The sequence below is a fragment of the Monodon monoceros genome, unplaced genomic scaffold (assembly GCF_005190385.1).
Source record: "Monodon monoceros isolate NGI ecotype Baffin Bay Population unplaced genomic scaffold, NGI_Narwhal_1 Super_Scaffold_15, whole genome shotgun sequence".
In the NCBI taxonomy this organism is placed as follows: domain Eukaryota; kingdom Metazoa; phylum Chordata; class Mammalia; order Artiodactyla; family Monodontidae; genus Monodon; species Monodon monoceros.
This window is the reverse complement of record NW_021703771.1, coordinates 468,945-492,788: the sequence shown is the minus strand read 5'-3', so window position 1 is coordinate 492,788 and position 23,844 is coordinate 468,945. Positions and strand designations below refer to the sequence as shown.

General features: G+C 39.3%; 1 protein-coding gene across 2 annotated transcripts in view; it reads right to left on the bottom strand.

Annotated features, from left to right (window-relative positions):
- The window catches only part of PHF3 (PHD finger protein 3), a 92,212-nt gene that overhangs the window by 4,134 nt on the left and 64,234 nt on the right, over positions 1-23,844 (bottom strand). For both annotated transcript variants that reach the window (XM_029223615.1, XM_029223614.1), the window contains exons 9-14: positions 8,305-8,436; positions 7,280-7,415; positions 5,328-5,523; positions 4,672-4,819; positions 2,407-2,496; positions 215-410 (exon numbers count right to left, since the gene is read on the bottom strand). In XM_029223615.1, the coding sequence (XP_029079448.1) occupies positions 215-410; positions 2,407-2,496; positions 4,672-4,819; positions 5,328-5,523; positions 7,280-7,415; positions 8,305-8,436 (898 nt within the window). The remainder of the gene's footprint in view (positions 1-214; positions 411-2,406; positions 2,497-4,671; positions 4,820-5,327; positions 5,524-7,279; positions 7,416-8,304; positions 8,437-23,844) is intronic.

Here is a 23,844-nt window from a genome sequence, read left to right as displayed (position 1 = left end):
AATCAAAAACATCAATTAATAGTCATTTTCAATCATTACAATAAAGAGTAAAATTTTGCATCTAGTTTATTACAGCCTCCTCAATGGGTGCCTGTCCGTGTCACGGCAGATCTAAAGGGCTGGGCCCCAAGAAGGAAAGCAGAGTCCGCTCTCCTGCTCCGGCCCTGCCTCTCACCTCACTTCATTCATATTCTATTCTTAAACGAATACCTACCAGGTCCATCAAAGGGCACAAGAGGGTGTGGGATTTTATCCGTGGCACCCAGAGGGATTAGGTACATGTCTTTAACCTGCTTCATGTTGTTAGCGGCCACTCCGTAGCGCTTCCTGCTGCTGAAGTATGCAAACAGCAAAGTGTAAGAAATTTGATCTTCTTCAGTCACAGGTGTGAAGCGAACCACACAAATTTCCTATTCAAGCAAATAACAAATGGTTGTTTAAAACAATAACCTGAACAGCAGCCTGGTTTTAAATACCATTCTCAATTAGTAATAATCTGTTGAATTTTACGACTGTTACCAAGTAATGTGGCTTACTACTTAAATGCAGATATGAATACTAAAAGGAAACAACTCTTAGGAAAAGATCCTGGCTGGTCCACTGGTGGATCTGTTTTATCTGAAACTGTCCCATAGAAACTGAGTCCCAAGGTAATTAATTTGTGCAAGGTGACACACCCGTCAGTGGCAGAGAAGAAATTTAAAGCCACGTCTCCTGATATCTATACTGTGTCCTCATTTCCAATGTTGTGACTTCTACAGAGGGCTGCCTATATTCTCAGCACACTGCAAATTTACAGCAGCCGCCACCAGTGCCCCACCACATACACACACACACAGAGACGCACAAATCCACAGACAATCCAAGTTAGAGGGACTGAATCTAGGGACAAAGGGGGCTGGGTGAAAGACCTCAAATACACACAGCCATAAATTCTGTAAAATCATTCGGCTTACTGAGGAACTTATCTGCTTGCCTCTGGGTTCTTGGCTTTGCTTCAGATAGAAAAGACAGTCCCAATTTGGTGTTAATTTGGTAGTGTGAAAAACGGATGCTTCTTCATGAAAAATGAAATGGGGAGAGCCACATCTACTGCAAAGCCTAAACTGATGCAAGATCCTAGAGAAGACACATGAATGAGCTGAACTATGGCTCTACCTCTTCTAAGGGGTCTGTCATCCCGAGTGTCCTCCTTTGGGGCCGACAAGTCCAGATGGAAGCACACTGGGCAGTACCAGGGGGCAGATCAAGAGCATTCCCCAAACAACCAAGAGGAATACCTCCCAATACTTTCCTATGACTTTTGCTATCATGAGAAAGTGAAACCAAGTAAATGTAGTAACTTTTTTGTACTGCTTCAAAGTTTTATTTGTATTCTAATACAGTATCAGTTTAAATTCTAAAATCTATATTGGAAAAAATATTATTTTCAGCTGAAGATTATCCATTATGGATCACTACTAATCTTACTAAAGACTTCTGATCATAAAAGATAAAAAAGTTAATGTTCGTTTATTCAAAATTTATTTTTTGAATGTCTATAATATGCTGGGTATTACCATCCTTGGAGGGAAAAATGATTTCTTCTAATGATTAAATATTCCTGTGTAGTTATGCTGAGTTAAAGAAATGATAGAAGATATAGAGAGAGAAAAGAAAAAGAGAGATATTGCTATAGAGGCTACTAATTATCTCCCAGTATCCATCCTCCTCATTTCCTCCTATTACAAAGAGAACCCTTAACTTTTAGTTGGGCACATGGCCATCCAATAGAGATCACACTTCCCAGCCTCCATAGTAGCCATATGAAGTTTATGAGTAAGCTCTTGCCAATGGAAGTTAGAAGTGAAAAGATAACTGCAAGTTCTAGGTCTTGCTTCTAGAACAACTGGACAGACATTCTTTTTTTCCCACTTGGTGCTGCTAAGTCAGCTCTGACCCTGCTTGAATGATAAGGACAACAGTCTTGCAAACAGCAAAATAACAAGACAGAGGAGCCTCATCCCTGCTCAATCGAACGGCCTGAAGCCCTGAACTACTGACCCACCTAACATAGCAGGAAAATGAACAACTTTAGGGTCTCTTTGTCCCAACAGCTTAGCCTATGCCCCAACTAAAACAAATGTCTACAATCAAAGCAAGGCAAAATTCCAGGATGAAATCTCAATACTTATTCTAAAACATTTCTTTCAAAACAGTGACAGAAATCACTGAGAGAGCATACCACAAAAGGAATGCTGTGCTTTGAGCTCTAGCAAATGGCTATAGGTCAGCGCTGTCAGGCATATTATGTAGATTTAGTACTTGCACTGGCTCCCTCCCCTGGGGACTCTGCACAAGAACTCTCAGTGGTTTACTTTTCAAATACTGTCTCACATTGGGAGAGTGAAAAAAAGTTCTCCTCACCTTGGTTCCTGAGGCTTTAATTTTTTCCACATAATCCCAAACTGTCTGAGGTGATATTCTACCACCGACTTGAATACTATCTGGTAGATCCTGTGGTAACGACATGAAGGTGATCAATGTATACAGATTATATTTATTATAATGTCTATACTTCATACAAACTTAGCTCTAAGACTAATCTGAAATAGTGATAAAAAAAAACAAGTAAGTAAGATTATAAAATGCATCAGAGAACATAATGAAGTACAGGAAGAGCAATTAGGCTTTACCTCAAATGTCAACTCCAAATGACAGATGGATGCCCAAAATACAGTTAAGAAAGAATCTGAGGTCAAGAAAAAGAAGCAGTGCAAGCATCCCACTTTGACAATCCAGGAAGAGTACAACAGATTCCAAAATATTAGGGGACACTGTTTTTCCCCTTCCACCTCCCCTTCCTTTTTTTTGGTGGTAGTGAGTTGGGGTATGCCTTTATCACTAACAGCTGGATTTCAGAAGTTATCAAGCTTAATTATAGAGTATATTTTTGCACAGAAAAGAATAACATTGTAATAATGCAAGGTTCATTATTTTTAAAGGCATAATCTTTCTGAGAACAGATGACTATACATAAAATCAATCAAGAGCTGTACAATTAAGAATATTTCAAACTTTAATCAGTATATTTGTTTTTTATGGAGAGAAAAATCATAAAAAACATAATTAATCGATATAAATTCAATTAAATTTAAATGATTAATTGCTTTATTTTATTTGGGATTTTAGTCCAAATCAAACTAAGAATAAGTAGAAAGCAGAGGTGGAGTTCTGGAAAGCAATCACACAGAAACTGGCTCAGAAAAGAGAATAATAGTTTTGTTTAAAATCAAAAGGGTCCTGTAGTTTAGGACTTAGTTATCCATTTAAAAGAAGAGTTATCTTCACCATGGACTGATCAAAGACTAAATTTCTAAACAGATTTGTTCAAAAAGAAAAGCACTGAATTTTTTTCTTATAAAATCAATGTATCTAAAATATTACTTGCCAACCAAACTATATGTAAAATGATTAAGTCGTTTATTAATCAAAAACACAACTAGACAAATAAGCTGATGGAGATTAGATAAGCAACATTACATTGAGTCAAACTAATTTCAACCTAATACAAAGAAAAGTTTATATTAGTCTTAAAAAAGAACAGGCATATATATGATTTACGTTTTATAAAATACTGAAAACCATTTTTTAAAAAACTTTTGCCTTTATGGTCAGCAGACTGAGAATGAATGGAAAAAATGATAGATATGAACATAATAGCAAAATATAATCTCAACAAAAATACAGTACACATATACTGATTTATTTTCCTTCTGCAGAAACACCGAGAAATACAAACTTTTTATTCAAAAGAGTTCAGAAAACATTGTACTTTCTCACTTATCCTAATACTATAATACTACAGCTGCTTGTTTCCCATAAATACTGCATAGTAGTCCCTTCCTATTCCCTCAGGTATAAAACCAACCAAGGGCACCACTGCAGCAACCAAGGTCATTGCTCTCAGGACTGTCAACTAACTGGCGAGTCTCAACTAGACAGCTCACTCTTGAACAACACGGGGGTTAATTAAGGGTGCCCACCCTCTGCTCAGTTGATAATCCGAGTATAACCTACAGTTGTCCCTCCGTATACACAGCTCCACACCTGAGGATTCAACCAACTGTGGGCCATGTGGTACTGTGGTTTTCACTATTGAAGAAATCCGTGTATAAGTGGACCATGCAGTTCAAAACTGTGTTGCTCAAGGGTAACTGGATGTGTATCTATATTCACAGAAATGGGCAGGTAAAGGACCCCAGTCATGAAGCTGGGGAAATTTAAGCAGTAGGGGAATTGTAAGACTTGATAACAATGAAAAACTCTCCCTGACAAGCTAACACTGAAGGCCATAAATATGTCCATCTTTTACGTAAGTCTGTACTTAAAGAAAAACTTAGATATCCACGCAGACGCTCATTAATCTTTAATTCTGACAGAGAATACATCTTGGGAAGAGTACAAGACATGTGGATTTAATACATCAGGGCACAATTTTCTACAGTTCTAAAACTCCATTCGTGGACTCATAATTCCATTAATTGAATGGTTTAAGGATCACTGTCAGTAAATATTTTTATCATGAATGAAAATTAAATATTTTAATTTTATTATGTTGTTTCTTTGCCTTGTGGCTTCAGAAACATATATGTCAACCCAGGCATAGAATGGTAGAAAAGTTCACAGTACCTCTGTCAAGTACTCAGGGGAACCAGACACTGGGTAGGCTTTGGTAACAAATTTTGCTACAGATGGCATGTTGATAAAACCTTTCCAGATGAAGTTCAATCGAGCCAGGAAGGTAGACTCAACTTCAACAGTTCCAGGCATCTCTGGACTAAAAAATGACATTAAGAAGTTTTCAGCCTAAAGATCTGCTCATGAATAAATGCATTTTCTGTTTACTCATCAATCATTTCTATTTTAGCATGTCAAGAAAACCAAAATATGTAAAGGCTATGATTAAAGAGTTTATATTTTCACTTTAATGTACTTATATTTACATAGTCATGTTTTTACAAAGTCTTTCTTCTAGGCTGTCTTGTGGACTAATATGGTCCAGAGAAATGCAAGCAATTTTTCTTTAATGACTTATCTCCTGCCTCTTGGAGCTAAAGCAATTAAGGAGAGTTTTAAAGTCAAGTCCCCACACACTCAAGTCTCTAAATTAACTTTTAGAGTCTTTTTAAAAATCTCAATTAGGGTACAGGAAGGTACAGTTACTGTCTCAAAAGAAAGGTTTCTTTCTTAAGAAACATGTCACTTTTCTAAAGTTTTTGAAGACTTCCAAGTATAATATGGCAAAGAGCTATAAAGAATAGAAATTATAACTAACAGAAAATTACCGTGGAGCAGAAGAGAATGTTGACTTCGGAGACTCTTGTTTCTCCTCTTCAAAGAATTCAGAGGCCAAAATATTTGAGGTTGAAGACAAAGCATCTGCTATACTTTCTGCTTCATTGTCTGAATGTTTACGAGATACTCCAACAACAACTTTCACTTTTTTTGGAGAAAGATCATCTACAGGTGGTGCCATTCGACCTGAAGCCAGAAAACACCAATTTATACCACTTTTGTAAACTGAAATTTCTGTAACTTCATCCATTTTCACTTCTAAAGTTATTCAGTTTCCCTGACTGCACTGTTGCATAACCATACATTTACTGGGGTAATTTGTAACTATTATCATTTCTCACAATGAGTTCTAGAACACCTCCCTTACTGATGTGAAAAATTAAAAAAAAAAGAGAATGTTAAACAACTCAGACAAGCTTTTGAAAAGGAAACATTACAACCAGAACCTAAAAATGGTTTCCTGATTCCCTATCAAACATTTTTTAAACTAAACTACAACAAATTCCAACAGTCTTGAGAGGTAACATGAGGAACTAAGTAAAAAAAATCTGTATCCCTACTTCGTGTTACATATAGCAGCAGTCCGTGACATATTCATACTACAATGCTACTTAGTTACTAAGCATGAAAAAACACTAGTAAAAGTTTAGAAAATGACATTGATTTTCTCTATAGAATCAAGAAGGAAAACTCAAACTTTATGAAAATAGGTCAAGTACAGTAGTATTTAACAAATATTTTGTGTGCTACCATTAAATTTATTGAAATATTATATTAAATATTATATTAATTATAAATATAACTTTAATCATGAAAATTAGTAGAAATTAATAGAATTAACAAAAAATTTATTAAGATTTTTCCCAGACAAAAACCTAATGAGTATACTAAAAATACTAGTAAACCATGGATAGCTTTCTTCAGGGATAACAATGTCTAAAAACACCCTGCCCTTTAAGTCTTTACCATTGTACCAACTGTGAACACACAATTTTGAGAAGATATGTCATTTTTATTATAAGAAAGCTGCCTAGTCTCTAAAACAGTGATGGAGGGCAGCATGTTAACTAACCTGAAAAATTTTTCATCTTACTGAACATATCAGTCCTTTAGCATACCACAGTAAAAAAATAAAACTCCAGAGCTACATCTCTAGAGTTTTAAAAAACTCTCGTCCTCCACCTTTACCAATAAACTGAATATAAACTTAAACTCTTGCTCGACACATCCCCATTTCTTATGCCCTAAATCCAGTCTCTAACATCTGTCAATATTACCTGAGTCTCTCAAAGCCTCCCTTTAATTAAAAGCACCTGCATCTCCCTCTTGCACTAGTGCACAAACGCCTGCCACCTAGCCTCGCTCCTTCTTCTCTCGGCTTCTTTCACCATCATCTCTACTCAAAGTCAGAGAAATCTTCATAAAATTCCAAGCTGATCATATCATTCCCCTGCTCAAATCCCTTCAATCACTACCCGCTGCTCTTAGGTAGAAGACTAAAATGTTTCATAGGGCCTACCAAAGCAGGTTTTCAGCAATTTTTATCATAATTTGCAAAGTAACATTTTATATCATGATCCATTACTTACATACACGCACACTCCACATAACCCTGTGTGTCTGTGCACACGTGTGCGTATACATGTATGTATGCACATGTGGGTCTTTTTGTTATACATAAATAACTGGAACTAAAGTCTCTCAAAATCATACTTATCTTTAACAGTGCAATTCACCGTGATACCGTGGTATTTTCTATTCTGTTTTCGTTTGTTTTTGAAATGCTAGTGAACTACTTACTAAATTGATTTCACTACTACTACTAAGTCACAATCTGACTCTGCACCAGTACTGGGAAAACAAAAACCTATTTAAATTACAATTTACAAGTATTCCCCTTTCAAAATGAAAGCAACATTTAGGAAGAAATACATCAAATTACCTATGCAAATTTTGCAGTTAAGATCAAAAAGATGTTGTCTGTGTTGATTAGTGGTATCTTTAGATAAGGAGTCAATCTCTTCTTTCTGTTTGTCAGATCCTTCTGTCTTCTCCAATGACTTATTAGCTGTAGGTTCCTAACAACAGTGAGAGTAAAAATAGGTGAACAGAAAAACTTTGGCCTCAATTATTTAAACCATCTGATATTTCATACTGATATTTTTCCAAAATCAAACTGCTCCATTCATAGGTTGTTTTTCACGATTTCTTTAAAAAATAAATGCTAGATGTTAATTATGACATAAAACAGAGCAAAAACTCAAACATTTCTCATTCTTCAAGGCCTCTAACAAGATTATTTTCTCATTGATATTTGAAAGTAAGAAAAGCTACACCTGCTCTCAAACTAGTCTGTCTTAAGAAGCACCTGCAGATTTCGAGGCCTGTGATGCAGGTGGTCTGCACACTACGTACAGAAAAACAATGCTTTAAACACGCTCAAAACAACATTAAACCAATAATATAGACAACTCTAATAAATACACAGTTTAAAAAATTCTTTTTTCTACTTTAAGAACAAGAGAAGCAGTGGCTTCTCTTGTTGCGGAGCACAGGCTCTAGGCGCGTGGGCTTCAGTAGTTGTGGCTCGTGGGCTCTAGAGCGCAGGCTCAGCACTTGTGGCTCGCAGGCTATAGAGCGCAGGTTCAGTAGTTGTGGCGCACAGGCTGAGCTGCTCTGCGGCATGTGGGATCTTCCCAGACCAGGGCTCAAACCCATGTCCCCTGCACTGGCAGGCGGATTCTTAACCACTGTCCCACCAGGGAAGTCTGCCCCCCTTTATTTTTATATTCCAAGTGAATCATTTAATGTGAGTGAGGCTCAGTTTGATATTACCATAAGTATTAACAGAAGAAAATGGTTAAATATAAACATTTTCCCTTCTATCAAAAACGGTCAAATAAATCTTTTCTGAATCTTCATGTTTTGAGCACTGTAAAACATGTTATTTTTATTATCATAATTTACCTGAATCTCCATGGCTGCTTCCTGTTCTTTCATTGGAGCATCACTCTCAATTTCTATCTCACCTTTATGAGTTATCTTGGTGATTGGTCGTCTTTCCACTTCTCTCTGTTCTTTCTCAATCATTTCTATGGTCTAATAGGACATATTTTAAAGAAAACTTCACAGTTAATCACAGATGATTTTTAACCTTTAGGTAGTCTCTCAAGCAACAAACATATACTGAGTACTTGCAAATGTCAGTTTTAAGTGCTGGCGTTTTAAGAATTAGACCTCATACGTCAGCCTGGGGAAGTTTACATGTACAGTAACTGGAGGCAGCTGAAGTGTAATCTAATTTGCAAAGTGATGAAACATGATATTTACATTTAAAATCTGCTTTCTGATCTAGTATTTCAGCAGGTGCCACAGAGAAATAACAATCAAGTTCCTCTTAGATTCCTAACTTGATGTTCTAACATCTCCCACAGCAGCAGAAATTTAGTCGAACCACAGAAACGGGCAATCCCCCCATCAGAAGGCTCCTGACGGAGCATACTCTGTGACAGGGAACAAGCTCAGCAACAAAGCATAATAAATAAGCAAGAGCAGACAGAACTAGTAAAAGGTAGCTGAGAGTGGAATGGGTTAAGGAAGGTAAAGACGGATCCGGTCATTTGTCTTGTCACTGTTAAGTGCAAATCTTCCTTTAAAGAAAGAAACCAGATACACAGCCCAAAGAAAGAAACAGCTGGTCTCCCATGCAGATGACACCTGCAGCCACAGTTTCAAAGAAGAGAGGCACATGCACATTTGGGATACGAAGCGAAAAAAGAGATGGTGATAATATTTGCAAAATACGAGAAATTATACAAGGGGAAATTAAAGAAATATGTGACTTAGTGTAATGTATCAAATTAAGGCCTCTTGCACATCAAATTAAATTTGGTAGAAGATCAACATGGAGGATTAATACTAAGATTAGGTAAATCATGTAGAGTTCATATATAAGAAACCACTATTTTCCAGAATAAAGGGCTAATACTCTAAGGCCATTGTAATAAAAACAGTGGATAATGTGGCTATCTTGTGTTCACAATAATTTGAAGTCACATAATCACCTCACCTTCAAAGATATTTCAAGTTCACAAACCCCCAATGAAAACTCTCAGGATTGGTAACTTTCAGAAGTTTTTAGTTTTAAATATGCAATACACAGAGAGAGGGGGAAGATGGCGGAAGAGTAAGACGCGGAGATCACCTTCCTCCCCACAGATACACCAGAAATACATCTACACGTGGAACAACTCCTACAGAACACCTACTGAACGCTGGCAAAAGACCTCAGACCTCCCAAAAGGCAAGAAACTCCCCACGTACCTGGATAGGGCAAAAGAAAAAAGAATAAACAGAGACAAAAGAATAGGGACAGGACCAGTACCAGTGGGAGGGAGCTATGAAGGAGGAAAGTTTTCCACACACTAGGAGCCCTTCGCGAGTGGAGACTGCGGGTGGCGGAGTGGGGACGCTGCGGAGGAGAGCGCAGCAACAGGGGTGCGGAGGGCAAAGCGGGGAGATTCCCGCACACAGGATCGGTGCCAACCGGCACTCACCAGCCCGAGAGGCTTGTCTGCTCACCCGCCGGGGTGGGCGGGGCTGGGAGCTGAGGTTCGGGCTTCGGTCGGAGCTCCGGGAGAGGACTGGGGTTGGCGGCGTGAACACAGCCTGAAGGGGGTTAGTGCGCCACGGCTAGCCGGGAGGGAGTGAGGGGAAAAGTTTGGACCTGCCGAAGAGGGAAGAGACTTTTTCTTCCCTCTTTGTTTCCTGGTGCGCGAGGAGAGGGGATGAAGAGCGCTGCTTAAAGGAGCTCCAGAGACGGGTGCGAGCCACGGCTAAAAGCGCGGACCCCAGAGACGGGCATGAGACGCTAAGGCTGCTGCTGCCGCCACCAACAAGCCTGTGTGCGAGCACAGGACACTATCCACACCTCCCTTCCTGGAGCCTGTGCAGCCCGCCACTGCCCCAGGGTCCTGGGATCCAGGGACAACTTCCCTGGAGGAACGCATGGTGCCTCAGGATGGTGCAAAGTCACGCCCACCTCTGCTGCCGCAGGCCCGCCCCGCACTCCGTGCCCCTCCCTCCCCCGGGCCTGAGTGAACCAGAGTCCCCGAATCAGCGGCTCCTTTAACCCCGTCCTGTCTGAGCGAAGAACAGACGCCCTCCGGCGACCTACACGCAGAGGCGGGACCAGATCCAAAGCTGAACTCCGGGAGCTGTGCAAACGAAGAACAGAAAGGGAAATCTCTCCCAGCAGCCTCAGAAGCAGCAGATTAAAGCTCCACAATCAACTTCATGTACCCTGCATCTGTGGAATACCTGAATAGACGAGTCATCCCAAGTTGAGGAGGTGGACTTTAAGAGCATGATTTATGATTTTTTTCCCCTTTTCCTTTTTGTGACTGTGTATGTGTATGCTTCTGTGTGAGATTTTTGTCTGTATAGCTTTGCTTTCACCATTTGTCCTAGGGTTCTATCCGTCCGATTTTTTTTTTTCTTAAAAAAATTTTTTTTTCTTAATAATTATTTTTTATTTTAATAACCTTATTTTATTTTACCTTACTTCATTTTATTTTATTTTATCCTCTTCTTTTTTTCTTCCTCTTTATTTTTACCTTTTCGCCCTTTTAATTCTGAGCCGTGTGGATGAAAGGCTCTTGGTGCTGCAGCCAGGAGTCAGTGCTGTGCCTCTGAGGTGGGAGAGCCAACTTCAGGACACTGGTCCACAAGAGACCTCCCAGCTCCACATAATATAAAATGGCGAAAATATCCCAGAGATCTGCATCTCAACACCAGCACCCAGCTTCACTCAACGACCAGCAAGCTACAGTGCTGGACAACCTATGCCAAACAACTAGCAAGACAGGAACACAACTCCACCCATTAGCAGAGAGGCTGCCTAAAATCATAATAAGTCAACAGACACCCCAAAACACACCACCAGATGTGGACCTGCCCACCAGAAAGACAAGATCCAGCCTCATCCACCAGAACACAGGCACTAGTCCCCTACACCAGGAAGCCCACACAACCCACTGAACCAACCTTAGCCACTGGGGACAGACAACAAAAAAAATGGGAACTATGAACCTGCAGCCTGCAAAAAGGAGACCCCAAACACAGTAAGATAAGCAAAATAAGAAGACAGAAAAACACACCGCAGATAAAGGAGCAAGATAAAAACCCACCAGATGTAACAAATGAAGAGGAAATAGGCAGTCTACCTAAAAAAGAATTCAGAATAATGAGAGTAAAGATGACCCAAAATCTTGGAAATAGAATAGACAAAATACAAGAAACATTTAACAAGGACCTAGAAGAACTAAAGATGAAACAAGCAACGATGAACAACACAATAAATAAAATTAAAAATACTCTAGAACGGATCAATAGCAGAATAACTGAGGCAGAAGAACGGATAAGTGACCTGGAAGATAAAATAGTGGAAATAACTACTGCAGAGCAGAATAAAGAAAAAATAACGAAGAGAACTGAGGACAGTCTCAGATACCTCTGGGACAACATTAAACGCACCAACATTCGAATTATAGGGGTCCCAGAAGAAGAAGAGAAAAAGAAAGGGACTAAGAAAATATTTGAAGAGATTATAGTTGACAACTTCCCTAATAAGAGAAAGAAAATAGTTAATCAAGTCCAGGAAGCACAGGGAGTCCCATACAGGAAAAATCCAAGGAGAAACACGCCAAGACACATATTAATCAAACTATCAAAAATTAAATACAAAGAAAACATATTAAAAGCAGCAAGGGAAAAACAACAAATAACACAGAAGGGAATCCCCATAAGGTTAACAGCTGATCTTTCAGCAGAAACTCTGCAAGCCAGAAGGGACTGGCAGGACATATTTAAAGTGATGAAGAGGAAAAACCTACAACAAAGATTACTCTACCCAGCAAGGATCTCATTCAGATTTGATGGAGAAATTAAAATGTTTACAGACAAGCAAAAGCTGAGAGAATTCAGCACCACCAAACCAGCTTTACAACAAATACTAAAAGAACTTATCTAGGCAAGAAACATAAGAGAAGGAAAAGACCCACAATAAAAAACCCAAAACAATTAAGAAAATGGAAATAGGAACATACATATCAATAATTACTTTAAATGTAAATGGATTAATGCTCCCACCAAAAGACACAGACTGGCTGAATGGATACAAAAACAAGACCCATATATATGCTGTCTATAAGAGACCCACTTCAGACCTAGAGACACATACAGACTGAAAGTAAGGGGACAGAAAAAGATATTCCGTGTAAATGGAAACCAAAAGAAAGCTGGAGTAGCAATTCTCAAATCAGACAAAATAGACTTTAAAATAAGGACTATTAGAAGAGACAAAGAAGGACACCACATAATGATCAAGGGATCGATCCAAGAAGAAGATATAACAATTGTAAATATTTATGCATGCAACATAGGAGCACCTCAATACATAAGGCAAATACAAACAGCAAGAAAAGGGGAAACTGACAGTAACACATTCATAGTAGGGGACTTTAACACCCCATTTTCACCAATGGACAGATCATCCAAAATGAAATTAAATAAGGAAACACAAGCTTTAAATGATACATTAAACAAGATGGACTTAATTGATATTTAGAATACATTCCACCCAAAAACAACAGAATACACATTTTTCACAAGTGCTCATGGAACACTCTCCAGGATAGATCATATCTTGGGGTCACAAGTCAAGCACTGCTAAATTTAAGAAAATTGAAATTGTATCAAGTATCTTTTCCGACCACAAGGCTATGATACTAGATATCAATTACAGGAAGAGATCTGTAAAAAAAACAAATACATGGAGGCTAAACAATACCCTACTTAATAACGAAGTGATCACTGAAGAAATCAAAGAGGAAACCAAAAAATACCAAGAAACAAATGACAATGGAGACCTGATGACCCAAAACCTATGGGATGCAGCAAAAGCAGTTCTATGAGGAAGTTTATAGCAATACAATCCTACCTTAAGAAACAGGAAACGTCTCGAATAAACAACCTAACCTTGCACTTAAAGCAATTAGAGAAAGAACAACAACAAAACCCCAAAGTTAGCAGAAGGAAAGGAATCATAAAGATCAGATCAGGAATAAATGAAAAAGAAGGAAACGATAGCAAAGATAAATAAAACTACAAGCTGGTTCTTTGAGAAGAGAAACAAAATTGATAAACCATTAGCCAGACTCATCAAAAAAAAGGGAGAAGACTCAAATCAATAGAATTAGAAATGAAAAAGGAGAAGTAACAACTGACACTGCAGAAATACAAAGGATCATGAGAGTTTACTACAAGCAACTCTATGCCAATAAAATGGACAACCTGGAAGAAATGGACAAACTCTTAGTAATGCACATCTTTCTGAGACTGAACCAGGAAGAAATAGAAAATATGAACAGACCAATCACAAGCACTGAAATTGAAACTGTGATTAAAAATCTTCCAACAAACAAAAGCCCAGGACCAGATGGCTTCACAGACGAATTCTATCAAACATTTGGTGAAGTGCTAACACCTATCCTTCTCAAACTCTTCCAAAATACAGCAGAGGGAGGAACACTCCCAAACTCATTCTACGAGGCCACCATCACCCTGATACCAAAATCAGACAAAGCTGTCACAAAGAAAGAAAACTACAGGCCAGTATCTATGACGAACATAGACGCAAAAATCCTCAGCAAAATACTAGCAAACATAATCCAACAGCACATTAAAAGGATCATACACCATGATCAAGTAGGGTTTATTGCAGGAATGCAAGGATTCTTCAATATACGCAAATCAATCAACGTGATACACCATATTAACAAATTGAAGGAGAAAAACCATATGATCATCTCAATAGATGCAGAGAAAACTTTCGACAAAATTCAATACCCATTTATGATAAAAACCCTGCAGAAATTAGGCACAGAGGGAACTTACCTCAACATAATAAAGGCCATATATGACTAACCCACAGCCAACATCATCCTCAACGGTGAAAAACTGAAAGCGTTTCCACTAAGATCAGGGACAAGACAAGGTTGCCCACTCTCACCACTCTTACTCAACATAGTTTTGGAATTTTTAGCCACAGCAATCAGCGAAGAAAAGGAAATAAAAGGAATACAAGTCAGAAAAGAAGAAGCAAAGCTGTCACTGTTTGCAGATGACATGATGCTATACATAGAGAATCCTAAAGATGCTACCAGAAAACTACTAGAGCTAATCAATGAATTTGGTAAAGTTGCAGGATACATAATTAATGCACAGAAATCTCTGGCATTCCTATACACTAATGATGAAAAATCTGAAAGTGAAATCAAGAAAACACTCCCCTTTACCACTGCAACAAAAAGAATAAAATATCTAGAAATAAACCAACCTAAGGAGAGAAAAGACGTGTATGCATAAAATTAAGACACTGATGAAGGAAATTAAAGATGATACAAATAGATGGAGAGATATACCATGTTCTTGGATTGGAAGAATCAACATTGTGAAAATGACTCTAGTACCCAAAGCAATCTACACATTCAATGCAATCACTATCAAACTACCACTGGCATTTTCCACAGAACTAGAAAAAAATTTCACAATATGTACGGAAACACAAAAGATCCCGAATAGCCAAAGCAATCTTGAGAACGAAAAACGGAGCTGGAGGAATCAGGCTCCCTGATTTCAGACTATACTACAAAGCTACACTAATCAAGATAGCATGGTACTGACACAAAAACAGAAATATAGATCAATGGAACAGGATAGAAAGCCCAGAGATAAACCCACGCACATATGGTCACCTTATCTTTGATAAAGGAGGCAGGAATGTACAGTGGAGGAAGGACAGCCTCTTCAATAAGTGGTGCTGGGAAAACTGGACAGGTACATGTAAAAGTATGAGATTAGATCACTCCCTAACACCATACACAAAAATAAGCTCAAAATGGATTAAAGACCTAAATGTAAGGCCAGAAACTATCAAACTCTTAGAGGAAAACATAGGCAGAACACTCTATGACATAAACCACCGCAAGGTCCTTTTTGACCCACCTCCTAGAGAAATGGAAATAAAAACAAAAATAAAAAAATGGGACCTAATGAAACTTAAAAGCTTTTGCACCGCAAAGGAAACCATAAACAAGACCAAAAGACAATGCTCAGAATGGGAAAAATATTTGCAAATGAAGCAACTGACAAAGGATTAATCTCCAAAATTTATAAGCAGGTCATGCAGCTCAATAACAAAAAAACAAACAACCCAATCCAAAAATAGGCAGAAGACCTAAATAGACATTTCTCCAAAGAAGATATACAGATTGCCAACAAACACATGAAAGAATGTTCAACATCATTAATCATTAGAGAAAGGCAAATCAAAACTACAATGAGATATCATATCACACCAGTCAGAATGGCCATCATCAAAAAATCTAGAAACAGGGCTTCCCTGGTGGCGCAATGGTTGAGAGTCCGCCTGCCCATGCAGGGTACACAGGTTCGTGCCCCGGTCCGGGAGGATCCCACATGCCACGGAGCGCCTGGGCCTGTGAGCCATGGCCGCTGAGCCTGCGCGTCCGGACCCTGTGCTCCACAACGGGAGAGGCCGCAGCAGTGAGAGGCCCGTGTACCGCAAAAAAAAAAAATGTAGAAACAATAAATGCTGGAGAGGGTGTGGAGAAAAGGGAACACTCTTGCACTGCTGCTGGGAATGTGAATTGGTACAGCCACTATGCAGAACAGTATGGAGGTTCCTGAAAAAACTACAAGTAGAACTACCATATGACCCAGCAATCCCACTACTGGGCATATGCCCTGAGTAAACCATAATTCAAAAAGCGTCATGTTCCAAAATATTCATTGCAGCTCTATTTACAATAGCCCAGAGACGGAAACAACCTAAGTGTCCATCATCGGATGAATGGATAAAGAAGATGTGGCACATATATACAATGGAATATTACTCAGCCGTAAAAAGAAACGAAATCGAGTTATTTGTAGTGAGGTGGATGGACCCAGAGTCTGTCATACAGAGCGAAGCAAGTCAGAAAGAGAAAGACAAATACCGTATGCTAACACATGTATATGGAATCTAAGAAAAAAAAATATGAATAAACTAGGGGTAAGACGGGAATAAAGACACAGACCTACTGGAGAACGGACTTGAGGATATGGGGAGGGGAAAGGGTAAGCTGTGACAAAGCGAGAGAGTGGCATGGACATATATATACACGACTAAACGTAAAATAGATAGCTAGTGGGAAGCAGCCGCATAGCAGAGGGAGATCAACTCGGTGCTTTGTGACCACCTGGATGGGTGGCATAGGGAGGGTGGGAGGGAGAGAGAGGCAAGAGGGAGGAGATATGGGAACAAATGTATATGTATAACTGATTCACTTTGTTATAAAGCAGAAACTAACACACCATTGTAAAGCAATCATACTCCAAATAAGATGTAAAAAAAAAAAAGGCCAGTGTTGAGACTCACACTAATTACAAAGGGGAAGATCACCTCCCAGGGGAAAAAAAAATAAAAAATGCAATACAGGAGACAGCTTCAAGACGGTGCAGGAGTAAGAAGTGGAGATCACCTTCCTCCTGACAAATACATCAGAAATACATCTAAACGTGGAACAAACCCTACAGAACACCTACTGAGCGCTGGCAGAAGACCTCAGACCTCCCAAAAGGCAAGAAACTCCCCACGTACCTGGGTAGGGCAAAAGAAAAAAGAAAAATCAGAGACAAAAGAATAGGGACAGGACCTGCACCAGTGGGAGGGAGCTGTGAAGGAGGAAAGTTTCCACACACTAGGAAGCCCCTTCATGGGCGGAGACTGCGGGTGGCGGAGGGGGGAGCTTCGGAGCCGCGGAGGAGAGCACAGCAACAGGGGTGCGGGGGGCAAAGTGGAGAGATTCCCACACAGAGGAGCGGTGCCGACCGGCACTCACCAGCCCGTGAAGCTTGTCTGCTCCCCTGCCGGGGTGGGCGGGGCTGGGGGCTGAGGCTCCGGCTTCGGTCGGAGCGCAGGGAGAGGACTGGGGCTGGCGGCGTGAACACAGCCTGAAGGGGTTACTGCACCACGGCTGGCCGGGAGGGAGTCCAGGAAAAGGTATGGACCTGCATAAGAGGCCAGAGACCATTATTTTGGGGTGCACGAGGAGAGGGGATACAGAGCACCACCTAAACAAGCTTCATAGACGGGCGCAGGCCGCAGCTATCAGTGCAGAGACCAGAAACGCGCATGAGACGCTAAGGCTGCTGCTGCCGCCACCAAGAAGCCTGTGTGTGAGCACAGGTCACTATCCACACCTCCCTTCCGGGAGCCTGTGCAGCCCGCCACTGCCAGGGTCCTGGGATCCAGGGACAACTACCCCGGGAGAACGCACGGCGCACCTCAGGCTGGTGCAACGTCATGCCGGCCACTGCCGCCGCAGGCTCGCCCCACATCCGTACCCCTCCCTCCCCGCGTCCGGAGTGAGCCAGAGCCCCCTAATCAGCTGTTAATTTAACCCCCTCCTGCCTGAGTGAAGAACAGATGCCCTCAGGCGACCTACACACAGAGGAGGGGCCAGATACAAAGCTGAACCCCAGGAGCTGTGCGAACAAAGAAGAGAAAGGGAAATCTCTCCCAGCAGCCTCCAGAGCAGCGGATTAAATCCCCACAATCAACTTGATGTACCTGCATCTGTGGAATACCTGATTAGACAACGAATCACCCCAAAATTGAGGCGGTGGACTTTGGGAGCAACTGTAGACTTGGGGTTGGCTTTCTGCATCTAATGTGTTACTGCTTTTATGTTTACCTTAGTTTACTATTTAGAGCTTATTATCATTGGTAGATTTAATGATTTGGTTGCTCTCTTCCTTTCTTTTTTTTATATATATATATTTTTCCCTTTTCTCCTTTCTGAGGGTCTATGTGTATGCTTCTTTGTGTGATTTTGTCTATATACCTTCACTTTTACCATTTGTCCTAGGGTTCTGTCTGTCATTTTTTTTTTAAATAAAGTTCTTAATACTTGTTATCATTGATGGATTTGTTTTAACATATGGTTGCTCTCTCTTTCTTTCGTTTTTTATTACATTTTTTTTAATCTTTAATAATATATTTTTTATTTTAATTACTTTATTTTTCTTTGTTTCTTTCTTTTTCTCCCTTTTCTACTGAGCCGTGTGGCTGACAGGTTCTTGGTGCTCCAGCTGGGTGTCAGGCTTGTGCCTCAGAGGTGGGAGAGCTGAGTTCGGGACACTGGTCCACCACAGACCTCCCAGCCCCAGGTAATATCAAACAGTGAAAGGTCTCCTAGAGATCTCCAAATCAACGCTAAGACCCAGCTGCACTCAATGACCAGCAAGCTACAGTGCTGGACACCCTACGCCAAACAACTAGCAAGACAGGAAGAAAACCCCACCCATTAGCAGAGAGGCTGCCTAAAATCATATGAAGTTCACAGACACCCCAAAACACACCACCGGACGTGGTCCGGCCCACGAGAAAGACAAGGTCCAGCCCCACCCACCAGAACATACACACTGATACCCTCCACCAGGAAGCCTACACAAGCCACAGAACCAGCCTTAACTACTGGGGACAGACACCAAAAACAACGGGAACTACGAACCTGCAGCCTGCAAAAAGGAGACCCCAAACACAGTAAGCTAAGCAAAATGAGAAGACAGAGAAACACACAGCAGATGAAGGAGCAAGATAAAAACCCACCAGACGTAACAAATGAAGAGGAAATAGGCAGTCTACCTGAAAAAGAATTCAGAGTAACGACAGTAAACAGGATCCAAAATCTTGGAAATAGAATGGAGAAAATACAAGAAACGTTTTAACAAGGACCTAGAAGAACTAAAGAGTAAACAAACAATGATGAACACCACAATAAATGAAATAGAAAATCCTCTAGAAGGAATCAATAGCAGAATAACTGAGGCAGAAGAACAGATAAGTGACCTGAAAGATAAAATAGTGTAAATAACTACTACAGAGCAGAACAAAGAAAAAAGAATGAAAAGAACTGAGGACACTCTGAGACCTCTGGGACAACATTCAACGCACAAACATTCGACTTACAGGGGTTCCAGAAGAAGAAGAGAAAAAAAACAGGGACCAAGAAAATACCTGAACAGATTACAGTTGAAAACTTCCCTAATATGGGAAAGAAAATAATCAAGATCAGAAAGTGCAGAGAGTCCCATACGGGATAAATCCAAGGAGAAACACGCCAAGACACATATTAATCAAACTATCAAAAATTAAATATAAGGAAAAAATATTAAGAGGAGCAAGGGAAAAGCAACAAATAACATACAGGAGAATCCACATAAGGTTAACAGGTGATCTTTCAGCAGAAACTCTTAAAACCAGAAGAGAATGGCAGGACATATTTAAAGTGATGAAAAAGAAAAACCCACAACCAAAGATTGCTCTACCCAGCAAGGATCTCATTCAGATTCAATGGAGAAATTAAAACCTTTACAGACAAGCAAAAGCTAAGAGAATTCAGCACCACCAAACCAGCTTTATAATAAATGCTAAAGGAACTTCTCTAGGCAGAAAACACAAGAGAAGGAAAACACCTACAATAACAAACCCAAAACTATTTAAAAAATGGTTAATAGGAACACACATATCAATAACTACCTTAAATGTAAATGGATTAAATACTCCAACTAAAAGACATACACTGCCTGAATGGATACAAAAATGAGACCTGTATATATACTGTCTACAAGAGACCCACTTCAGACCCACAGGCACATTCAGACTGAAAGTGAGGGCATGGAAAATAGTATTCCATGCAAATGGAAATCAAAAGAAAGCTGCAGTAGCAATTCTCATATCAGACAAAATAAACCTTAAAATAAAGACTATTACAAGAGACAAAGAAGGACACTACATAATAATCAAGTGATCAATCCAAGAAGATATAACAATTGTCCATATTTATGCACCCAACATAGGAACACCTCAATACATAAGGCGAATGCTAACAACAATAAAATGGGAAACTGACAGTAACACAATCATAGTAGGGGACTTTAACACCCCACTTTCATCAATGGACAGATCATCCAAAATGAAAATAAAAAAAGGAAACACAAGCTTTAAATAATATATTAAACAAGATGGACTTAACTGATATTTATAGGACACTCCATCCAAAAACAACAGAATACACTTTCTTCTCAAGTGATCATGGAACATTCTCCAGGATAGATCATACCTTGGGTCACAAATCAAGCATTGGTAAATTTAAGAAAATTAAAATCGTATCAGGTATCCAATTCGACCACAACGCTATGTGACTAGATATCAATTACAGGAAAAACTCTGTGAAAAATACAAACACATGGAGGCTAAACAATACACTACTTAATAACCAAGAGATCACTTAAGAACTCAGAGGAAATCAAAAAATACCTAGAAACAAATGAAAATGAAAACACGATGACCCAAAACCTACGGGATGCAGCAAAAGCAGTTCTAAGAGGGAAGTTTATAGCAATACAGTCCTACCTCAAGAAACAAGAAACAACTCAAATAAACAACCTAACCTTACACCTAAAGCAATCAGAGAAATACAACAAAAAAAACCCCAAAGTTAGCAGAAGGAAAGAAATCATAATCAGATCAGATATAAATGAACAAGAAATGAAGGAAACAATGGCAAAGATCAATAAAACTAAAAGCTGGTTCTTTGAGAAGATAAACAAAACTGATAAACCACTAGCCAGACTCATCAAGAAAAAAACGGAGAAGACTCACATCAACAGAATTAGAAATGAAAAAGGAGAAGTAACAACTGACACAGCAAAAATACAAAGGATCATGAGAGATTACTACAAGCAACTATATACCAATAAAATGGACAACCTGGAAGAAATGGACAAACTCTTAGTAATGCACATCTTTCTGAGACTGAACCAGGAAGAAATAGAAAATATGAACAGACCAATCACAAGCACTGAAATTGAAACTGTGATTAAATATCTTCCAACAAAGGCCCAGGACCAGATGGATTCACAGGCAAATTCCATCAAACATTTACAGAAGAGCTACCACCTATCCTTCTCAAACTCTTCCAAAATACAGCAGAGGAAGGAACACTCCCAAACTCATTCTACGAGGCCACCATCACCCTGATACCAAAACCAGACAAAGATGTGACAAAAAAAGAAACCTACAGACCAATATCACTGATGAACATAGATGCAAAAGTCCTCAACAAAATACTAGCTAACAGAATCCAGCAGCACATTAAAAAGATCAGACACCGTGATCAAATGGGTTTTATCACAGGAATGCAAAGATTCTTCAATATATGCAAATCAATCAATGTGATACACCATATTGACAAACTGAAGAGAAACCATATGATCATCTCAGTAGATGCAGAGAAAGCTTTCGACAAAATTCAACACCCATTTATGATTAAAACCCTTTAGAAAGTGGGCATAGAGGGAACTTACCTCTATGTAATAAGGGCCATATATGACTAACCCACAGCCAACATCATCCTCAATGGTGAAAAACTGAAACCATTTCCACTAAGATCAGGAACAAGACAAGGTTGCCCACTCTCACCACTATCAGTCAACATGGTTTTGGAAGTTTTAGCCACACCAATCAGAGAAGCAAAAGAAATAAAAGGAATCCAGATGGAAAAGAAGATGTAAAACTGTCACTGTTTGCAGATGGCATGATACTATACATAGACAATCCCAAAGATGCTACCAGAAAACTACGAGAGCCAATCAATGAACCTGGTAAAGTAGCAGGATACAAAATGAATGCACAGAAATCTCTTGCATTCCTGTACACTAATGATGAAAAATCTGAAAGAGAAATTAAGGAAACACTCCTATGTACCACTGCAACAAAAGGAATAATACCTAGGAACAAAAGACCTGTATGCAGAAAACTATAAGACACTGATGAAAGAAATTAAAGATGATACAAACAGATGGAGAGATATACCATATTCTTGGATTGGAAGAATCAACACTGTGAAAATGACTATACTACCAAATCAATCTACAGTTTCAATGCAATCCCTATCAAACTACCAATGGCATTTTTCACAGAACTAAAAACAAAAATTTCACAATTTGTATGGAAACACAAAAGACTCCGAATAGCCAAAGCAATCTTGAAAAAGGAAAATGGAGCTGGAGGAATCAGGCTCCCTGACTTCAGACTATACTACAAAGTAATCAAGATAAAATGGTACTGGCACTAAAACAGAAATATAGATCAATGGAACAGGATAGAAAGCCCAGAGATAAACCCACGCACATATGGTCACCTTATCTTTGATAAAGGAGGCAAGAATATACAACAGAGAAAAGACAGCCTCTTCAATAAGTGGTGCTGGGAAAACCAGACAGCTATATGTTAAAGAGTAAAATTAGAACACTTCCTAACACCGTACACAAAAATAAACTCAAAATGGATTAAAGACCTAAATGTAAGGCCAGAAACTATCAAACTCTTAGAGGAAAACATAGGCAGAACACTCTTTGACATACATCACAGCAAAATCCTTTGTGACCCACCTCCTAGAGAAATGGAAATAAAAACAAAAATAAACAAATGGGATGTAATGAAACTTAAAAGCTTTTGCACAGCAAAGGAAACCATAAACAAGATGAAAAGACAACCCTCAGAATGGGAGAAAATATTTACAAACAAAGCAACTGACAAAGAATTAATCTCCAAAATATACAAACAGCTCATGCAGGTCAATATCAAAAAAACAAACAACCCAATCCAAAAATGGACCAAAGACCTAAATTGACATTTCTCCAAAGAAGATATACAGAACCAACAAGCACATGAAAGAACGCTCAACATCACTAATCATTAGAGAAATGCAAATCAAAACTACAGCGAGGTATCACCTCGCACCAGTCAGAATGGCCATCATCAAGAAATCTAATAAATTCTGGTGAGGGTGTGGAGAAGAGGCAACCCTCTTGCACTGTTGGCAGGAATGTAAATTGATACAGCCACTATGGAGAACAGTATGGAGGTTCCTTAAAAAACTAAAAATAGAAATACCATACGACCCAGCAATCCCACTACTGGGCATATACCCTGAGAAAACCGTAATTTAAAAAGAGTCACATACCACAATGTTCACTGCAGCTCTATTTACAATAGCCAGAACATGGAAGCAACCTAAGTGTCCAAAGACAGATGAATGTAAAGAAGATGTGGCACATATATACAATGAAATATTACTCAGCCATAAAAAGAAATGAAATTGAGTTATTTGCAGTGAGGTGGATGGACCTAGAGTCTGTCATACAGAGTGAAGTAAGTCAGAAAGAGAAAAACATCAATACCATATGCTAACACATATATATGGAATCTAAAAAAAAAAAAAAATGGTTCTGAAGAACCTAGGGGCACGACAGGAATGGAATAAAGACGCAGATGTAGAGAATGGACTTGAGGACACAGGGAAGGGGAAGGGGAAG